At 47.5% G+C, this 21,534-nt stretch overlaps 1 protein-coding gene across 2 annotated transcripts in view; it reads right to left on the reverse strand.

Moving 5' to 3' along the window:
- The window catches only part of NEDD9 (neural precursor cell expressed, developmentally down-regulated 9), a 111,532-nt gene that overhangs the window by 42,497 nt on the left and 47,501 nt on the right, over nucleotides 1-21,534 (reverse strand). Inside the window, exon 1 of one of the 2 annotated variants that reach the window (XM_029052534.2) lies at nucleotides 5,840-5,953. The exons of the other annotated variant lie outside the window; for it this stretch is intronic. Coding sequence (XP_028908367.1) covers nucleotides 5,840-5,851 — 12 coding nt within the window. The 5' untranslated portion in view covers nucleotides 5,852-5,953. Of the gene's footprint in view, nucleotides 1-5,839; nucleotides 5,954-21,534 lie in introns of those variants that run through there. 2 annotated transcript variants of the gene reach the window in all.

Below are 21,534 nucleotides of genomic sequence, written 5' to 3' on the forward strand. Positions count from 1 at the left end.
TGGTGAATTCTCAGAACAGGACTCGGGTTTATTCCAGCCATGAAAGGATGTGAAAGGAATTCTTGGTATGTTACACACTGTGTGGCTTGCTAAATTTGGTATTATTAGAGCATCACCTTGGGGATCTACAAATGCTTTAGGCCCCAGGAGAAAACCTTTCCTAGCTCCAGAACTGTTAATGATTTGCTGTAAAGATACTACAGAAATAGCTGATGGGTTTCAAAGTGAATATTTAACTTGATACCTTGAGGCTACGTGTAGAATCCTCCGTGGATATTTCAGATTAGAAGCAGAATGACATTGTGAAGATAAAAGCAAAGGAAGTGTCAAAAACGAAAATGTCATATAGTAGAAATATTAATAGAGACAAAGTGTGCCCTGAGAGTCACTGGATTTGGGATCTAATCCCTTTTCTGCCATTTACCTGCTGGGAGACCTTAGGCAGGTTACTTAACATCTCTTTGTCTCAGTTTCTTCATTTGGAAAATAACAATTAAATACCTGTTCTCTCTCCCCCTGTGAGTCCTGTCTGGGAGCCCCTTGTGGGACAGGGACTATTTTGGACTTGATTATCATGTAAGCACCTCAGTGCTTATTTCAGTGCTTGGAACATACTAAGCACTTAACAAATATCACATTTGTTGTTATTATTATTAATAGAAGTGTTGAGAGACATCCTTTCTAAAGTAAAGCCCTCCTAGGGTAATTCCACCCTAAAGTCAAATACCACATAGAGTGGGAGTTTTTCAAAGTGCCCTCAGACCGTTTTTACGGTGCCAAGTTCTACTTCAAACTATTCCTTTTTTTAAGTGCCAGTCCCCCAGGTATAAAAACTTTAGGGTTTAACGGTTCTTAATTCAGTAGCACTTTGCACCTCATCCGTGGTTTCTTATGGGCATTTTATAAAGTTGCTGTAGGTATAATAAGATGCCTGTACAATCCAAAGGGTAAGAATAATATTCACGTGGAATGGAAGCACAGAGTAGCGTGAGAACTCGGCCAGGACGCAAAGCAAGAAAAGCACTGATCGAGTATTAAGATGCAGCCAATCAGCATTTATTGAGCTCCCCGAAAACTCACGGCTTAGCACTAAGCAGGAGAACCAAACGATGCCCAGCTAATAATCGTACAGTTGCTATCTGTTAAGCACTTTATATGTGTTGAATCCTGGAACCCTTACAGGATAATCAGGTCAGACAAAGAGGAGACAGAGTTTAAGTAGGAGGGAGAAGAGGCATTTAATCCCCATTTTACAGATGAGAAAACTAAAGTACATAGCAGTCGAGTGATTTGTCCAACATCACCCAGCAGATAAATGGCAGATTAGAACCCAGGTCCTCTGACTCCCAAGCCAGGACTCTTTCCACCAGTCCACTCTGCTTCCCAGCTGGAAAAACAAAACAAAACTCTTCTTCTGACCACACAGTCATCATCCTGGAAAATAAAAACCCCTTCCAGGCCTAATATTTCAGCTATCCCAATTTATAAAGAGATTCTTCTGTGGAGCAGGTGGGCGGGAAACAAGTCAAGGCAGTCTAGACTCTAAATTATGATCACATTTGTTTCACAGCCTGGGAAATTGCCAGGAACTATTATTGATGAATCAAAATCCCATATTTGCTGCTACCCAGAAAACCATGAAATGATCCAATAGGCCATGAAATGAGCTACTGTACTTCAAAGACAGCTCAGACACTAGAACCAGATTAGAATAACACCTACTGCCTATCTGTAGATTTACAAAAACAGGCCCTGGATATAAAGCAATTTACCCGAGCACATATTCGCTCCACCTTCTGGCCTCAGGATGCTAAAACTCTGAGAGAAGTTTTAGGGCATTAAATAAATAGAGTACCTCAAACTTGATAGGAAAAGTAAACATGTCAGACAAGAGGAAAGGTTTTAAAAGCCTAAAATCCCTCTCTCTCTCTCTCCCCCCACCCTTTTCTCCCCCTCTCTCTTTCTCTTTGTCTAGCCTTGTCTATTTTTGAGTTACATAATCATGTTACGTAACCATTTTACGTAATCTTCTCCTGAACTAAAGCTCTTTGCTTCTAATTAGAGAGAAAAAAGAAACACTAGAAAGAGGAAAGGGCATCAGCAGCTGAATTATTTTTTCATTTCCAATTCCCCCTGGGCTTTGTGGCTTTCTGTAGGAATTGGACCCAGGATTAACTCTCACCCTCAAGGCTCCATTCTTGTAGGGCAGAAATTGGGAAAAAGACAGCAAGGATTATAGAGAGTTTTACCAGTCATTCAGGTGCGCTGTTTGCCTGCCAGGATGTTCCACACTGATGTCCAGGGAGAAGGACAGGATAATAAATTGTGGGCAAAGTATCCATGAGAACTAAGTAATTCCATCACCTTCTGCCACGATAACGTTTCTTGGAAGAGTAATTTCTAAAAGCCTTTATTCCAGATATTCTGAAGGACTGTAAGCCATTTAACTCTCACCAAGGAGCTGGGAATATGAACCCACGCAGTTTACAGATTGCGAAACTGAGGCCCTGAACTTGACTGTGGCCTGGGCTCTTCACAATCCCATGACCTGGGGGAATCTGTCTCCAACCTGGGTGAAACCAATCAATCAGGGTTTTTCTTGAGTGCTTACTGGGTGCAGAGTAATGTACTAAGCACTCGGGAGAGTACAACAGATTTGGTTGACACCATCTCTATCCAGTTTACAAACTAGTGGGGGAGACAGAAACAACTGAGGAAAAAGATATGCTCCATACCCATGCCATTCACAACCAGAAACAAAGAAGAGATAAATATCAAAGAAGATTATATATTGAGCCAAATTTTAAAATGTCAGGATAGGGCGAGGAGAAGAGTACGTTCTATGTTTTTTTTTCTTCCCTGGAACACTGGATTTCATCCATAACTGGGTATTGTGTTGCCTTCAAGGAGGGTTTTAATAATGCAATGAGGGAGGGACATTTAGACATCTGAGTTTACCTCTTCATTAAAGCCATGTGGTGATGCATTGGAAAAATTCATTTACAAATGAGGGAAAATTGACCTCTCCTGCTTTCCAAAATGATCAGCGTTAAAATTAATTTTGAAAAAAAAAGCAACAGGGGAAAAAAAGAACTGCATATTTAGATGCTGGACAAAAGCCAGCCAAGATTAACTTCAGAGGAAAAAACCCCAAGATTTCTAGGAACACACACACAACCCTGAGTGTCAATCCGGAAATGTAAAGTCTTCAAAAAGTACCAACTCTGTCTCCCTCCCATCTCATCTTGAGGCCCAGTCAAGTTTAAAATTTTCCAGGTCTTGTGTAAACTTCTCTGAGCACTTATGAAACCCTCCCAGAACTGGACACGAAAAGGTGTTTCTTTCCAGGCTTGCTGCGTTCTACATTAGGCAAAAGTGACACGTCAATTCCATACCCCAAATTGCTTGCAACGAAAAGGGACAGGCTAAACCAGCACGCTGAGTTCTTTGCCTGGGGTAAATGCAAAGAAGGTTTTATAAGTGTAGTCAAAAGGGCAACTAGTTGCAGGCATCCAAAATAAACAATTTTGCACAATCAGAGCCTTAGAGCGTTGGGGGGGGGGGGGGGGAGATCAACCTTGATTAAAATGGTTTCAGAGCCCCTGACCTCTACCTGAGAAGCAGTGTGGCTCAGTGGAAAGAGCCCGGGCTTGGGAGTCAGAGGTCATGGGCCCTAATCCCAGCTCCTCTGCTTGTCAGCTGTGTGACCTTGGGCAAGTCACTTCTCTGTGCCTCAGTGACCACATCTGTAAAATGGGGATGAGGACTGTGAGCCCTACGTGGGACAACCTGATCACCTTGTATCTACCCCAGCGCTTAGAACAGCGCTTGGCACATAGTAAGCGCTTAAATACCCACATTATTATTATTCCCTCCGCCAGAGGGTCTCCAAATGCTTCATCAAGTAAAGAAGGACAAGTTTAAAAGTCCGTCACTCTGATCTTACCCCTTCTCCCTTATTTCTTGAGCACCGTTCTCCAGGGTAACAGGCTAAACTTTCAGACAGGTAATACTGGTAGGATTTACTTAGTGCATACTATGTACCAAGCACTGCGCTAAACGCTGAAGTGGATACGATCCTATCGTGACCTCTCCCTACTGTTGCAATTTAGCTCCGAAGAGGTCTTTTCTGCATCTCTTCCAGAACTTTTGAAGGTGACAAACTCCGCCTTGGTGGTTCTTGAAGCGCTTCTCGGGTTCATCGATCAATCGATCGCATTTATTGCGCACTTACTGTGTGCAGAGCACTGTACTAAGCGCTTAGGAGGGTACCCTATAACAGAATCGGTAGACAGCCGAAAGTCTCGAGAACTGTCATTACACGAATACGTCAAATCTCTTGATGCCAAATGGAGCCTTCCGTATCCATCCATTCATTCCATCGTACTTATCGACCGCTTACTGTGTGCAGGGCACTGCACTAAGCGCTTAGGAGAGTACGCTGTACTAGAGATGATAGTCTACAGTCTCGAGAAACTGTCATTACACGAGTAGGTCAAATCTCTGGATGCCAAATGGAGCTTTCCATACCCGTCCATTCATTCCATCGTACTTACTAAGCGCTTACCGTGTGCAGAGCACTGTACTAAGCGCTTGGGGGAGTACAATGCAACAAGAGACAGACACCTTCCCTGCCCACAACGAGCTCCAAGTGAAGTCCATTCGTCTGTCATTCATTCCGTTGTATTTATTGAGCGCTTGCTGCGTGCAGAGCACTGTACTAAGCGCTTGGGAGAGTACAATGCAACAAGAGACAGACACCTTCCCTGCCCACAACCAGCTCCAAGTGAAGTCCATCCGTCTGTCATTCATTAAGGCAGAGGTCACGGGTTCAAAGCCCGGCTCCGCCGCTTGCCGGCTGGGTGACTCTGGGCAACTCGCTTCACTTCTCTGGGCCTCGGCGACCACAACTGTAAAATGGGCATTACGACTGTGAGCCTCACGTGGGACAACCTGATCATCTTGTATCCTCCCCGGCGCTTAAAACAGTGCCTGGCACATAGGAAGCCCGTCGATGGGCAGGGATGGTCTCTATCTGTGGCCGAATTGTCCATTCCAAGCGCTTAGTCCAGTGCTCCGCCCATAGTGAGCGCTCAATAAATACTCCTGAATGAACGAACAGATGCCATCATTATTATTATTTATTCAGTTGTATTTACCGGGTGCACAGCACTGGACTAAACGCTTGGGGGATTACACTGTGTCAGAGCCCGTCAACCGGCAGGGACCGTCTCTATCTGTTACCGACTTGTTCATTCCAAGCGCTCAGTCCAGTGCTCTGCACATAGTAAGCGCTCAATAAATACTATTGAATGAATGAAAGGGACCGTATCTGTTGCCGATCTGTCCATTCCGAGCGCTTGGTCCAGTGCTCCGCACGTAGAATGAAGAATGAAGAGATAAATACGATTGAATACCCTGCAGCCATAAAGAAGTTACTGGGCAGCGGCCCTCCCACCGAGGGAGAAGGGGATCCTAAAAAAGGGGGAAAAAATCCCCAAGAAAACGGTTGCGTTCCCAGGGATCCTAAAAAAAACCCCCAACCCCCCCCCCCCCCCAAAAGGGGTGCGCGTCTCCCTGGGAGTTTGAGAAGCGGCGTGGGGGTTGGGGAGTCAGAGGTTGTGGGTTCTAATCCCGCCTCTGCCACTTGTCAGCTGCGGGACTTGGGGCAAGTCGCTTCTCTGGGCCTCGGTTCCCCCCTCTGGAAAATGGGGATTAAGACTGTGAGCCTCCCGGGGGGCCACCTGAGGCCCCTGCATCTCCCCCGGCGCTTCGAGGAGCGCTCCGCGCAGAGGGAGCGCTGAAAAGAGGCCACCGTCCCGATTGGAGCTTCCCTTACCTTGTACTTCATTTCTGCGGGGGGAGGATCGGGGGGAGGATCAGCGGGAGCCCAGCGGTCGCGCCCCCATCGAAAGCGGCCTCGAAGGAGCGAGGAGCAGAAAGGGCCGCCCGCCCCGGCTCCGCTCCCTGCTTTTCAGGGAGGGAGGAGCAGGGCGCCGACCTCATTTGCATCCCCGCCCCCATTGGCTGAGACGGGGGGGCTCATCCGCATCCCCCGCCCCCATTGGGCAGGACCAAGCCTCATCTGCATCCCCCGTCCCCCATTGGCGGCGACGCGGGCTCCGCCAGCTCGCGGGGGGTCCCGCCGCCGGCCCCGCGCCCCCCCCCCCCCCCCCCGACCGGTCCGGGATGGTCTCCGTCGCTGGCCGCGTTGGACATTCCAAGCGCTGGGCGCAGGGTTCCGCGCGGAGCGAGCGCTCGGTAGAGACGATCGAATGAATGAGCAGCGGCATCGTCATGGTATCTCTTGATCCTTATCATCCGCGTTAGGCGACGGTTTTGCCTCCACCCCGGGAAGGGGAAAAAAAAAGGGAGGGTGGGCCAATGGCAAGGGGAGGGGGCGAAAAGACTCAAAAAGGGTCAATTCCATTGGAGATTAGCTCGTCCTTTTTGCGGCGGCCCGGGCCCCGGCAACTCCTTCGGCAGCCCCCCTTCCTTTCGGAGCCATTCGGCTCCTCGCCATCGCCGCGTGCAATGAACCCGGGGAACAAAGGCCTTTCTGTCCGCGGTGCCCTTTTTTGACGAAGCCTCCCCCGCTCCCTGCTGCCGCCTCTCCGACGGCTGCTTGAGTTTTTTGTTCTTTTCCACGCTCAGAGGCTCCCGCCGGCCCCTCCGAAAGCCGACGGTCCCCCAGTTGCCCGATTTCAATATCGAGATTTCATTTTCGGGTCAACCGGCTCGTTGAGTGGAAGAGAGTAATAGCGATAGTAATAATAATAATAATAACGTTGGTATTTGTTAAGCGCTTACTATGTGCCGAGCACTGTTCTAAGCGCTGGGTAGACATAGGGGAAGCAGGTTGTCCCACGTGGGGCTCACAGTCTTAATCCCCATTTTACAGATGAGGGAACTGAGGCACAGAGAAGTTAAGTGACTTGCCCACATAATAATAATGTTGGTATCCGTTAAGCGCTTAGTATGATGTGCCGAGCACCGTTCTAAGCGCTGGGGGAGATACAGGGTCATCGGGTGGGCCCACGTGAGGCTCACGGTCTTCATCCCCATTTTCCAGATGAGGGAACCGAGGCCCAGAGAAGTGAAGCGACTGGCCCGCAGTCACCCAGCTGACAAGTGGCAGAGCCGGGAGTCGAGCCCGTGACCTCTGACTCCGAAGCCCAGGCTCTTTCCACTGAGCCGCGCTGCTTCCCCTAACGATGAGGGTAACGGTCAAGCGCTTACTATGTGCCCGGCACCGTTCTGAGCGCTGGGGAGATGCGAGGTGATGAGGTTGTCCCGCGGAGGGCTCCCCGTCTCCATCCCCATTCTGCAGATGAGGTCACTGAGGCCCAGACAAGTGAAGTGGCTTACCCAAGGTCTCCCCTTGCACTGTATTTGTTAAGCGCTTACTCTGTGCAGGGCGCTGTTCTAAGCACTGAAGGAGATGCAGGGTCATCAGGTTGTCCCACGTGAGGCTCACGGCCTTCATCCCCATTCTACAGATGAGGTCACCGAGGCCCAGAGAAGTGAAGTGACTTGCCCACGGTCACGCAGCAGACAGAAGGCGGAGCCGGGATTAGAGCCCCCGTCCTCCGACTCCCAGGTCCGTGCTCTTCCCACTGACCCCTACCTCCTCACCCCCGCTCCCGCCCTGCGATCCAGGGGGCGTGGGATGAAGACTAGGAGTCGGGAGTCCTGGGTTCTAATGCCGACTCTAATCTGCCGCCTGTCTGTTGCGAGGCCCTGGGCAAGTCACCTGACCACTCTGTGCCTCGAGTTCTGCATCCATAAAATGGGGGATTCGCTACGTACTTCTCCTCCTCCTCCTCCTCCTCCTCCTCCTCCTCCTCCTTAAACCGCGAGCCCCGTATGGGACGGAGATTTGGTCCCATCTGACTGTAGCTATCTCAGTGCCTAGCACGGCGCTCGGCACGTAATGAAGTGCTTAACGAACGCCACTGTTAAAATTTTGGAAGTTCGATCGATTTAGTCCACGAAACCGGAAGAAGTGACGATAAGAGATACAAGCGGTACCCTCGATTCACCCCAAGGATTTCGTCTCGGAATCGAACGGGTTAGTAGGGAACGAAACAAGGGGCAGTCCGGTATATTTGAGGCAAATATACCTGCAAACCTAGGTGTCCTCTTGCATCTAAGGAATTCTCCGGCAGAAAGTTTGCAGATGTCTTAGGTGCAAGAGGACACCCCTGCATAGGGCCCAGAAGTTTCCTCCACATCTCTCGTGTGCCGAAGCCACCGCTGGCATCGCCTCATTTGAAGGTCCTTCGTAGATTGGGACCATTCCACCAGACCTGGTCCCTGCTGGCCCTGTCTCTCTTTCACCGTATAGGTCCCTCTGAGGAATGTATTGTCCCTTCGGCTTCGAACCCCGTGGCCTCTTAAATTGGTCTTTCCGGCTTGGGCGTCATGACCCTTCGGCCGTGCGACAGAAATACCAACTCCTGGCCATGCCTGGAAAAGACCAGTCATTTGTATGCTACCAAGTTTAGAAAGTGAGTTTTAATTGTCCTGTGACTACAGTAATAGAGATTTGCAAGCAGTACTTGGGAATAGCCATCTTTGGCCTCAATCTAAAGGGCAGGGAGGTAAAGAAGAAAGGAATGGTGAAATGACATTTCTGTCTCCTCTTCATTCCTTTTCCCTGAGCCTCAGAATCAGGATTTGGTGAATCCAGACAATAGTCATCCCCGAGTGGGATGGACTCCAAGCAGACTACATGACTTGGATGGAAAATCCGGCTTTATTTTTTTCCTGACCGAGTTGGAGCTGAGTCGGTATTTCCAAGTCCCAGATGGATTAGAACTCCGCTTTTCATGTTCTAAAAGAGAAGGGCAGGAGACCCCAATTCCCCGATTATGGACCAGAGTCGGTCATAATTAGATTCCCTCTTCACACCTCGGGTTCTGACGCCCACCGACGTGCGATGGTTCGAATCAGCTGTGAGATCTGCATTTTTCCATCTGGGATCACGGTGAAAATGGACTGAGATGATTTTACAAGGTCTTTCTGTGCAAGAAATTAAAGACGGAGCATATTATATTGCAGCGGGGCCACCAGATAGGCCTGCCCTTCTAATAGTAAAGCCGACTTGGGGGACATCCACTAGGATGAGGTCTGTCTGGATCAGAAAAAGTGATTAAAGGCATTTTTTGGGTTCAGAAAGAGTCTGGTAGGCATAGAGGAGGTTTACCCAGTGTTCCTCTGGCTTCTCGAGTAGGAAAGCCGAATCTGATTTTCTAAATAGTTTGATGCGAAGCTAAGGGCTGAATAGGTGCAGGGAGGATGACTGTCGACATATAGAGTCCTCCGGTCTGGGCTTCAGAACTGGAAATATTAATAATCGTGGTATTAGTTAAGCACTTACTAAGTGGCAAGCGCTGTATCCAGCACTAGGATAGATAGAAGCTAATCAGGTCAGACACCGTCTCTGTCTCAGTTCCTTGGGCTCGTAGTATAAGGGGCAGGTTTTTCATCCCCATTTTATAGACAGGGAAACAGAGGCACAGAGAAGTGAACTGCCCAAGGTCACCCAACGGGAAAGTGGCTTTATTCTGTTACTTCTCAACCCAGGCTCAAGTAGACCTATACGATCCGAATCTCCAGGTAAAAAGTCGAAAGGATTTCAGATAAACCCAGACCAAGTCCTAGTTTGCTGGCAGATGGTAGCCTGGTCTTCTTAACTTGGGGCCTCAAATGTAAATAGGGTCACAAGACAATTTGCAGTTCTCATTTGACTTTAGTCATCATCATCATCTCGATCAACAACACCGCCACCATCATCGTCGTTATCGTCCTCAGCATCATGTCAGGGCCGGTAAATTAACCTTGTTAATTAGTCTGCGCTATCTACCTGATGTCCCTATGTACATGTAGTCGTGCAGTTTACTGGGTGGCATTGGGATTGCAGCGCACGTATCCCGGAGGTATCGAAAGTGGGAGGAGGTGGCTACTGCCGGCTTCAGACATGTGGCCGTTCTGCGGCAAAGGGAAAAAATGCCATCCTCTTCTTAGGGTGGTTGTCCTGACCCGTGTGATGCCTTTTGGCGGGCACACAGTAAATGTCATTATATAAATAATTGTGGCATTTTTTAAGTGCTTACTATGTGCCGTACTAAGCGCTGGGGTGGAATACGAGCAGATCAGGTTGGACTCAGTTCCTGTCCCACATCGGGCTCACAGTCTTAATCCCCATTCTACAGATGAGGGAACCGAGAGCCAAGTGACTTGCCCAAGCGGACAAGTGGCGGAGCCAGGATTAGAACCCACGACCTTCTGATTTCCAGGCCTGTGCTCTATCCACTAGGCCATGCTGTTTACGGAAGTCTGCCCAGGACATTTCTCAGGGATTACCCCTGACTTCTACCCCATGGTCCTTTTCTTCCCCTGCCAGACCCCACTCCTGACTTAGGCGAAGGAAGAGCTGGCTTTTTCAGCTGCTCCACTGCAGCTGCTTTGTGGCTCCTTCCTTCTACGTTGTGCCCTGAGGTGCTTGCTGTCTCACTCTCTTGCTGTCTGCAGCGGGCCCTTCTAATAATAAGGCACTTATAATAATAATAATCATAATAATTACGGTGTTTGTTAAGCGCTTATTATGTGCCAAGCACTGTTCTAATCGCTGGGACAGATACACGGTCATCAGGTTGTCCACTTGGGGCTCACAGTTTTAATCCCCATTTTATAGATGAGGTAACTGAGGCACAGAGAAGTTCAGCGGCTTGCCCGAGGTCCCACAGCAGACAGGTGGAGGAGTCGGGATTAGGACCCACGTCCTCCGACTCCCAAGCCCGTGCTCTTTCCACTAAGTCACTCTGCTTCCGCTTCTGCTCCCGGGACTGTCAGCGCTGACTGAGACTTTATCTCTCCATTCTTTTCTTTCTTTTATTTTCCCCTCTTTCTCCCTCCCCTTCTTTTTCTCCCTCACCACCTCAAAGGGCCTTCCCTCGACGGCCCAACCTCTGAATGCTCCACCCCTTGAATGTCCTGCCCCCTCAATGCCAACCCTCTCACCTCAGTGAGCCACCCCAGAATTGCCCCTCCGTTCCAAATGTAAAGTTGGCACCCTGGCTGGGATCAAAGTAGGGATTGTAAAGATCCCTCCTATCCTGTCCTTTTCTGTCCCATTAACTTGGTCTCGTTCCTTTCCATCTTCACTTGGGTCTCTTAAAATCTCTCAACTGAAAGACCAATCAAGAGTTTCTCCACTACTCTAAATAAGTTACAAGCGAGAAGTTGGCAGTTTCTTTTTGGATGACCAAATTTAATTGTTTATGCGTCTGATTGTCTTGTCTCTTTCATGCACGGGCCTCTCGTTGGAGTCAGAAAAAGGAGACATTCTGCTTTCCAGCGGGGACAGAAATATAGGACAATTCAAAACCCCTAGCTTCAGGTACCCGCTTCTCTTTTTTCTACTGTTTAATGTTTTACTATCGTCACGACCTCTGTACTGGAGGAGAACCATTTTATCAGAGAGAAAGATTCTAAACCAACCCTCCTCTGGTGGGGCGCTCAAACTATAATCTACCTTTCAACTACACGGTTTGGATATAACACGATGAGAGAATTAGGGAATGCTCATCTCACTAGTTGAGGCTATTCTGGATGATTCGTAAGTCGGCACAAGGGGATTTAATGTTGGAAGAAGTGGTAGTGTTTGTGTGCGTGAGGTGAGAGTCTTGGAGTGATGCTCTAGAGTATTTTGTGTTTCTGTAACTTTTCAGTATTTAATACAGTGGTGGGCATAATGATGGTCTAGGAATTTGTATGGAGAATGTCATGCAAGGTTGGATCTTCATGCAATTTAAATATAAACGTGTATATTTGTACATTTATTTATAAACAAACATACATGAAACATGCAATTCACAATAAATGCTATTGTGATAAAGAGTCCAAGTGATCTAAACCCTTGAACTGCCCCTTATGAAACTAAGTCTAGCTTAAATCATGTATTACAGTAATATTCTCGAAGATTTCCCTACTTCTTCCGTCTACTTCATTTTCCATCCCAAGTCTGCTGGAGACTTTTGTCCTTCGAGGGGGCTTTAAGGGAGAAGGGAGAAGGACTCTGACTTAGTACAGTACTTTCAACGTAGTCCTGAATTTCCTGGACACACCATGACGGTCAGAAATGAGATCCACCTTGAAAGGGGCATGTGTGTCTATGTGATATTGTAATCATGATATATTACCGAAAAATTAGGTATAATGCTCTAAAGGATTTATTTGAGGTAAATATATCAACTTGACTTTTAAATGACCATATCATTTGTGATATATTTGCTATTTAATGGTCTATTGCAGTCATAACTTTGGAAAGTTTGGTCTCTGCTGACAACCCTAAAGTTAAAACTCAATTTAAAATAACCTGTAAACTGAGCTCCCTCAGATGAGGTGAAACACGGCGGGGCGGATTGGAGAGAAGCCTCCGTTTCACTTCTCGAGTTGCTCTCGTTTTAAAATGGGGAGGTTTGGAAAGAATAACGTGGGGCAAGAAGTAGCCTCTCAGCAACTGTTTTCCTCAAATCTTGGAAGCAGAAAAGGATTTTGCTACCTAGATAATTTTACATTCAGACAAATTTTAACATTTTAAGGTGTCCTGCAGGGAAAAAAGGCCATTTCAGGCTAATCAAAAAGAGATTTATCTGAAAAATTTAAAGTACTGTGTCAGCCTTCTCTCTGACCTCCCTTCCTCCTCTCTCGCCCCGCTCCGGTCTATTCTTCACTCCGCTGCCCGGCTCATCTTCCTGCAGAAACGATCTGGGCATGTCACTCCCCTTCTTAAACAACTCCAGTGGTTGCCTATCGACCTCCGCTCCAAACAAAAACTCCTCACTCTAGGCTTTAAGGCTCTCCATCACCTTGCCCCTTCCTACCTCTCCTCCCTTCTCTCTACACCCACCCTGCACGCTCCGCTCCTCCGCCGCCCACCTCCTCGCCGTCCCTCGGTCTCACCTATCCTGCCGTCGACCCCTGGGTCACGTCCTCCCGCAGTCCTGGAACGCCCTCCCTCCTCACCTCCGCCAAACTGATTCTCTTTCCCTCTTCAAAACCTTACTTAAAAATCACCTCCTCCAAGAGGCGTTCCCAGACTGAGCTCCTCTTCCCCCTCTACTCCCTCTGCCATCCCCCCTTTACGTCTCCGCAGCTAAAGCCTCATTTTCCCCTTTTCCCTCTGCTCCTCCACCTCTCCCTTCCCATCCCCACAGCACTGTACTCGTCCGCTCGACTGTATATATTTTCGTTACCCTATTTATTTTGTTAATGAATTGTACATCGCCTCGATTCTATTTAGTTGCCATTGTTTTTACGAGATGTTCTTCCCCTTGACGCTGTTTAGTGCCATTGTTCTCGTCTGTCCGTCTCCCCCGATTAGACTGTAAGCCCGTCAAACGGCAGGGACCGTCTCTATCTGTTGCCGACTTGTTCATCCCAAGCGCTTAGTACAGTGCTCTGCACATAGTAAGCGCTCAATAAATACTATTGAAGAAGAAGAAGAAGTTGTATGCCAAACATTTTTTCTGGTTCTTGGTGACCCCTTGATTTTTTTTGGTTTCACAAAAAATAACTTGAGCATTGAATTAGTATTAAAGACATTATATGGCCCTTATACACGCCATCACAGCACCTTTAAGGAATGAAAATTGTCTCCAGTCTCCTTACAAAGAAGGAAGAGATCCTGAAGAGTTCAATAGTTTTCCCAACATGCCGTCTACTATTGAAGAACAGAACTTTGAAAGCATAGAAAACCTTCCAACAGCTAGTCAGTTGTATTTATTGAGCACTTACTGTGTGCAGAGCACTGTATTAAGCATTTGGAAGAATACAATATAACAATAAAACAGACACAGACATTAAAATAAATAAATAAATTACAGATATGGACATAAGTGCTGTCGGACTGGGTGGGGAGGATGAATCAAAGGAGCAATTCAGGGTGATGCAGAAGGGAGTTGAAAGGAAAAGAGGGCTTAGTCAGAACCTCTTGGAAGAGACGTACTTTCATTTAGGCTTTGAAAGGGATAGGGGGAGCGGCAAACAGGCAAAGGAATTATTCTTGTCCCAACTACTGAAGGAATCAAGCAAGTCAGAGCCATGATGGCAATACTCGCTGAGATTCCCCCTAACCAAAATTATTTCCTCTACCTGTAATCGTAAAATCAATCATCTGCCTCTCCAACTAGGCTGGAAGCCCCTTGAGGACAGGGACCTCGTCTACCAGATGTATTTAACTCTCCTGGGTGATTAGTAAAGCGCTCTGTAAGGACTCAGTAAGTGCTCAATAAATACCATCGATCGATTGAACGATTGAGACCTTCAAGCACGGAAGGGGACACAAGTTCTTCCTCAGTAAGGTGAAGAAATCATCGCCATTTTCCTCAAGAAAGGTGAAGGATCAGATTATGGTAATTAGCGAGGCATTTCATTACTCTCCAGCGCCAGTAAGATGCCAGCCAGAGAACTCCCGGATTGCCTTTCGAAGACTATCGTCGACGGAACGCTTCTGAAATCACAGCGTGACTTCAGATCAGAATGTGACACAGAGAACACGGCTTTGGCGGCGTGTCAGATGAAGTCAGGACCGGCACAAAGGCCTCTATACAGTTTTCGTAGACCTTAAGAAAGCACTTGACATCATCAGTAGATGTCGACTCAGGAAATTGCTTAGTCAATTTGTCTTCTCTGAAAAATCCATTAAGATTCTGAGACAGTTTCCTGACCACGTGGCTGGCTGGGTCAGAGAGGGGGAATCTCTCCGTCTGATCCGTTCCCTATTGTGAGTTGGGTAAAGCAAGGATGTGAAGTGGGCCCGGTCCCATTCAATTGAATGCTCCCAGATGTGTCGGAGGATGAGGCAAAAAGAAACCAGGATGCAGGTGATAGAGTACGCTTTCACTTTTCCGGGAAACACCTCACCAGGCTTTGAGCGTCTTCTGGAAGAGAGTCCTTCAAGAACTACTAGGTGCAGATGACTAAGCTCTATCAGCACATCCTCCAGAAGATAGGCAGATGTTTGTAAAATCTTTTTTTGCCAAATCAGGAAGGCAGGTGAGAGTCCTGAATTGAAACCAAGGGAATGTTTCAGGCTGCATCTTGGATATTTTACATACGACCAACTAATCAATGTCAATCGCTAGTATTTATTGAGCGCTCAATTTGTACCAAGTACTGTACTAAGCATGTTGAAGGGTAAAATAGAGTTGTTGGATTCAGCCCTTACCTTCAAGGAGTTTACAATCTAGTGGGGATGACATATTAAATTAAATCACAAGTAGGGGGAAACAGAAGAGTTTAAAGATAGATGCATAAATGCTGAAGGGTGGGATGGGGGCTGGAGGAGGGAGTGTCCAAGGATTAAGGTAATAATGCTAATTGCGGTATTTGTTAAGCGCTTACTAAGTTCCAGGCACTGTACTAAGCCCTGGGATGGATACAAGCAAATCGGGTGGGACACAGTCCCTGTCCCACGTGGAGTTTACCGTCTTAAGTCATCATTTTACAGATGAGGTAACTGAGGCACAGAGAAACAGCATGGCCTAGTGGAAAGAACATGGCCCTGGGAGTCAGAGGCCCTGAGTTCCAATCCCGGCTCTGCCACATACCTGCTGTGTGACCTTGGACAGGTTACTTCACTCTGTGACTCAGTTTCTCCATCTGTAAAATGGGGATTCAATCCTACTCCCTCCTACTTAGATTGGGAGCCCCATTCAGGATAAGGACCACATCCGAATGGATAATCTCGTATCTCCTCCGGCGCTTAGAACAGTGCTCGTCACATAGTAAGCGCTCAACAAATACAATAATAGCAGTTAAGTGATTCGCCCAAGGTCACACAGCAGACTAGTGGCCGAGCCGGGATTAGAACCCAGGTCCTTCTGACTTCCAGGCCTGTGCTCTATCCACTAGACCATACTGCTTCTCTAAAATGACCCAGAAGCGCTGAAGGTGGGGGGCGACTAGCGAGGGGAGACGAGAGCTTGATCAAAGAAAGCCTCCTGGAGCAGATGTGATTTCAAGTGGACTTAGAAGACGGGGAGAGGAGTAGTCTGCTGGCTGAGAAGAGGGAGTTTTAGGCAGGAGGAAGGGTGTGAGTAAGGGGCTGAGGGAGACAGAGGAGAGTGAAGCAAAGTGAATAGGTTGGCTTGAGAGAAACCAAGCCTGCGAGCTGAGTTGCTGTGGGAAAAGAGCAAAGATGGGTAACGGAGAGGAAGCTGCCTGAGTGTCTTGAAGTCAGTGGCCAGGAGGGCTTGGCGGGGGGCGTCGTATAACAAAAATCCGTATTGGCAACAGAGAGCCGAACTCTGTCACAGACTCCTATTACCCAGGTCACCGCTGACTGGGCGGCGGGAACTGCAAGCTACGCAAGGCTGCTGCAGCAGCTGTAGCAGCAAATGTTAAAAACCCTGTAAAAGTTCAAAGAATGGAGAAAGTATGTGGAGGAGCAAGGTGTTGGAGGAGCTGTTTGGTCTGGTGGAGAGATCACGGGCCTGGGAGTCAGAGGTCCTTGCTTCTAATCCCAACTCCACCACTTGTCTTCTGGGTGACCTTGAGCAAGTCTCTTAACTTTTCTGTGCCTCAGTTACCTCCTCGGTAAAATGGGAACAAAGACTGTGAGCCCTAAGTGGGACAGGGACTGTGCCTGACCCGATTATCTTGTCTCTAACCTAGCACTTAGTATGCTGCGTGGCACATAGTGAGCACCTGACAGATACCATAATTATTATAACCATCATTAGGAGCAAGAAGGTGGGGGCTGGGCGAATTTGGAGTGTGGTGGCGAGGAAGCCAGAGGCCAGGATCTGGAGAGAGGAGCACAAGCGGGACAGAGTCAGGGAAGTGGGGTGGAGTTATTTATCTGCCAGATCTGTGAATGTGGAAACCCATTTCCTGCCGAGCTGATTTCTGCCCCGCCAATATGGCATTTAAGCCTCATCACATGCCTTCTTCGAGCTCCCTTCCTACTGCTTCTTGAACTGCCAAAGCCTGGATGGGCCCAAGCTGGACTATGCTGGTATTGGCTCAATCCACACTTTCCCCAACCCAACTAGGGATCAAGTGAAAGGGCCGGTTTCTCTCTTAATCGTGGCCTCATTCAACTTGTTGGTAAAATTCAACTCCCTCCGGTTCTGCGATGCAGGTCAGCCTAGAGGAAGGCATTTCAGTTGTCAAAAAATCACCAGAAATGCGGGGAACGGATCCAGGAAAAGTATTTCCTCTTCTCCTGTTGCCCCCTGCCCAACTGCCCTGACACCCCCTCCCTGCCAAGACTCTCACAAAGCCCTTCGACACAGTCCCAGCTGAAGGAATGTCGGTTGCCTTCGTACTGACCCAGTGAGGTGTACGTATGATGTATGTGCCACCCCGAGGTGCCCCGACCTCAGCTTCCCTGTCCTCTCGACCACCCCCAGAGCTGGCTCTGGTAAGGGAGCGGCAAAAATCCCACATTTGCGGGGGCCGTCGGAGCCGGCGGAAGAGCGGACGGCAGAGGAATAAGCAACACGGGGACACGTCACGTCCCAGCCAGTCGCTTCCAAGATTTTGAAGGGATTCTTTCATTTTAGAAAGCAAACAAACCCCGGTGGCGATCTGTAATCTTTTATCCCGTCCCCGTCAGGAATGCCTGTAACACAGGGTGGAGACCAACATCCAACACCAACTCGTCTGCAGAAGTGTGGACGGCACATACCGTCCGGTCGTCTGGTAGTGAGAAATAAAGGGCCACTCTCTTCTTTATAAGGCAAACGGACGGAAGGCCCAGCTAATGAGCGTGCAGAGAATTCTTACCATCCTACTGATTCATGCCTTTGGAGTTTGAAGTTGTTAAATGGGAGCTCAGTCAGGTTGCTTAAGAGCAAGAACAGGGTGGTACAGAAATAGACCACGAGACTCTCCTCTTAGTTCCCCGAGACTGTGAGCCCCACATGGGACACAGGCTGGGTCCGTTCTGATTATTTTACATCTACCCCAGCATTTAGGACGGGGCTTGGCACACAGTAAGCAGTTAACAAATGCCACAATTAATTATCATTATTAACCTGAAGGTGGAAGAGGGAAGCGGGAAGAGAAGGCGGGGATAGTGGTCACCGGTGATTTATTTAACTTTATTGTCTGTGGTTTTCCTTGACTCACTCCCCCAAAACTGGTTTGGAAATCCCAGGGCCTGAAGGTTGAGGAGATGGTGGGGGGAAGAGGAGGGGCGGATCCTAGCACCCCTACAACCTTGGAGAGTTTAACGGTTAGTGAAGCAATGTCGAAGTAGGTTCCCTGATTTAGGCTGCTTTAATGTTTTTGTTGTTGTTGTTATTGTATCTGTTATTATAATAGTGGAATTTGTGAAGGGCTTATACTATGAGCCAGGCACCGTATAAAGTCGTAGATACGAGTTAATCAAGTCCCCCAAGAGGCTAACGAAGCAGTGTGGCTCAGTGGAAAGAGCCCGGGCTTGGGGTCATGGGTTTGAATCCCGGCTCTGCCACTTGTCAGCTGTGAGACTGTGGGCAAGTCACTTAACTTCTCTGTGCCTCAGTTACCTCATCTGTAAATGGGGATGAAGACTGTGAGCCCCAAGTGGGACAACCTGATTACCCTGTATGTACCCCAGCGCTTAGAACAGTGCTCTGCACCTAGTAAGCGCTTAACAAATACCCACATTAAGTAGGAGGGAGAACAGGCATCTGATTCCCATTTTGCATATGAGGTAACTGAAGTTCAGAGAAGTTCAGTGATTTGCCTAAGGTCACACAGCAGACGAGGGGAGGATCGGGATTAAAACCCATGACCTCTGTCTCCCAAGCCCGTGCTCTTGCCAGTAGGCCATGCTCCTTCAGAGCGGATTCACATACAGATATACACACAGATACACACCCCCTTGGAATTCTATCCATTCAGGGCAAAGCCTGTTCTCAGTGCCCAGCAACAAGGTGGGATAGATGGATAGAATTCCAGGGGGGCGTGTATCTGTGTGTATATCTGTGTGTGTATCTGCTCTGAAGCAGCGTGACCTTCTGGCAAGAGCACGGGCTTGGGAGTCAGAGGACATGGGCTCTAATCCTGCTCTGCTGTCTGTTGTGTCTGCTGTGTGACCTTAGGCAAGTCACTTGACTTCTCTGGGACACAGTGACCTCATCTGTAAAATGGGAATTGAGACGGTGAGCCCCACGTGGGACAACCTGATTGCCTTGTATCTTCCCCAACTCTTAGAACAGTGTCTGGCACAGAGTAAGTATTTAATAAATACCATAATTATAATTATATGTGTGCATGCGTGTCTGTGTATGTGTGTGTATTACAGAGAGGGTGGATGTGTGTATGAGAGACAGTGGGTGTGTTTGTGGATGATTGGGGGAACATGTATGTGATTATGTATGAGGGGGAGTGTGAATACATAATTGTGAAAGGGGTTGTATATATGTGAAAGAGTGTGATTATGTAAGAGTTTGTGGTGTGACTGGGTGTGGATGACAGAGAGAGACAGTTATGGTAGAGAGTAATCATAATGATGGCATTTGTTGAGTGCTTACTATGTGCAAAGCACTGTTCTAAGCACTGGGAAGGATACAAGGTGATCAGGTCGTCCCAGGTGGGACTCACAGTCTTAATGCCCATTTTACACATAAGAGACTGAGGCCCCGAGAAGTTAAGTGACTTGCCCCAAGTCACACAGCCGACAGGCGGTGGAGCTGGAATTTGAACCCATGACCTCTGACTCCCCAGCCCGTGCTCTTTCCACCGAGCCACGAGTGTGAGTATGTGTGTTACTATGTGTGTATGAGCGGGTGTGTTCGGCAAGAGTGTGAGTGGTTATGTGAAGAAGTGTGAATATATCTGGGTGTGGGTGTGTGTGTGTGTGAAGAGGAGTTTAAATGTGTGAGCATGTGTGAGTGTGTGTGTGTGAGTGTAGATGTGTTTGAATGTGTGAGTGTGTGTGAGAGTGTGTGTGGGTGTTTGTGTGTGTGCATGTGTGTGAGTTTGAAAATGTATGTGGGGGGCTTGGAACTGGGAGTGGTTTATGAGTTTGACTTGGGCACATAGCTGGCCCCCTCCTGTGCGCAAAGGGGGGAAAAATAGAGCTATTAAGTATTAATGAAAAGGGGAAAGAAGAGAGGGGATTTAGCATTCCTGCAGAAAATTAAAGGAATCTGTGGATGTGTATATGGGCGTATATATTTATGTTGATTTAAATTCTCCTGACAATTAACGTGGACATGATAAATCACTTTAACACACTTTTAAAATACCTCATCATATTACGGTAGCAGCCAAACCAGCCTCACCAAGATAAACTTGTGCTAAATAATAAAAAAAACCCCACACCATAAAGTTATGTAAGTTTCTATTTTAAAATCATCTGGTTCTAATTTTCTAAATTTACTGCTTTAGAGTGAATGCCAAAGTGCTCTATTTGATTTATGGAAATACTTTAGCACATTTTTCCATCGTGCTATTGTACAATATATTTGCCGCTCTTTTGTTATTGTTAGAAAGATTACGAACCTTCAAAAAAACCACTTTAGGAGCTCAGTGCTATTTTATTATAAGATACCATACGATGCAATAAGAATTCTAGTAAACAGTGTTATTCATTTAGAGGCATTCCACTTGGTTTACCAACTTATTTTATTTTTTATTGAACAAAATGATCCATCTGGAAAATGGATGTTTGAAAAACTTCCACTCTGTGCCAAACCACTTCTCTTCAACTGCAGTTTTTGGGGAAATATTTAAACAGCAGCCACACTGCAATGCATAGCTAACACACACACACACACACAAACACCCCCCCCCCCCACACCACATACACACACAGACACACACATTCACACGTACACGAGAACACCCTAAACCCAGACATTCCCCGGGAGAGGAAGTTTTCAAAATATTCCAGTAAAACTGTGTCTAAAAATATCACACGTTTCTCTGCATACAGATTTCAAGATTGGGTTTGAGACATGGCAGAAGAGGGGATAAGAGGATAGATCGCCAGGAACACATTAGCTTGGAGAGTTTGGGCAGCTATGCCCCACAGAAATTCCTGTCTCCATTTGTGCGAATTAAAAAAAAAGAAAACTGTCAGGTTGGTTCAGGGCGTTCGGGCAACTTTAATTGCACTTCCGGGCTCTGAATGAGATTTCCAGGAATTGGCAATGAGTGAGTTCCGCAGCTCTGCTCCCTTCCCCTGCAACACCCACACACGATGCCCCAGAATCCGTAGCCACACAAAAGCTCTGCCAGTCTGAGGCCAAGCCATTAGGTTCATCTTGACTTTTCAGAGTCGCATGAGAGCCAGTATATGTATGTGCATTTTGTTCATTTTCCCCACTGGGTTTTCTATGATTAGAAAAAATGACGGCTTTTTTTCCCCACCCACCCCAAATCAGGTGGTAGGTGAGAAAATTCTTCTCCCACTCCCACAGACCCTCCGCTACCCACTCAACAGGGAAACTCCTTACATTCTCCAGTCACGGTTCATCCATGCGAATAAATGCAAAAGATTTTTCCAGCCATCACTTTATAAAAGAA

Source organism: Ornithorhynchus anatinus, chromosome X2 (genome assembly GCF_004115215.2).
Source record: "Ornithorhynchus anatinus isolate Pmale09 chromosome X2, mOrnAna1.pri.v4, whole genome shotgun sequence".
NCBI classification, from domain to species: Eukaryota; Metazoa; Chordata; class Mammalia; order Monotremata; family Ornithorhynchidae; genus Ornithorhynchus; species Ornithorhynchus anatinus.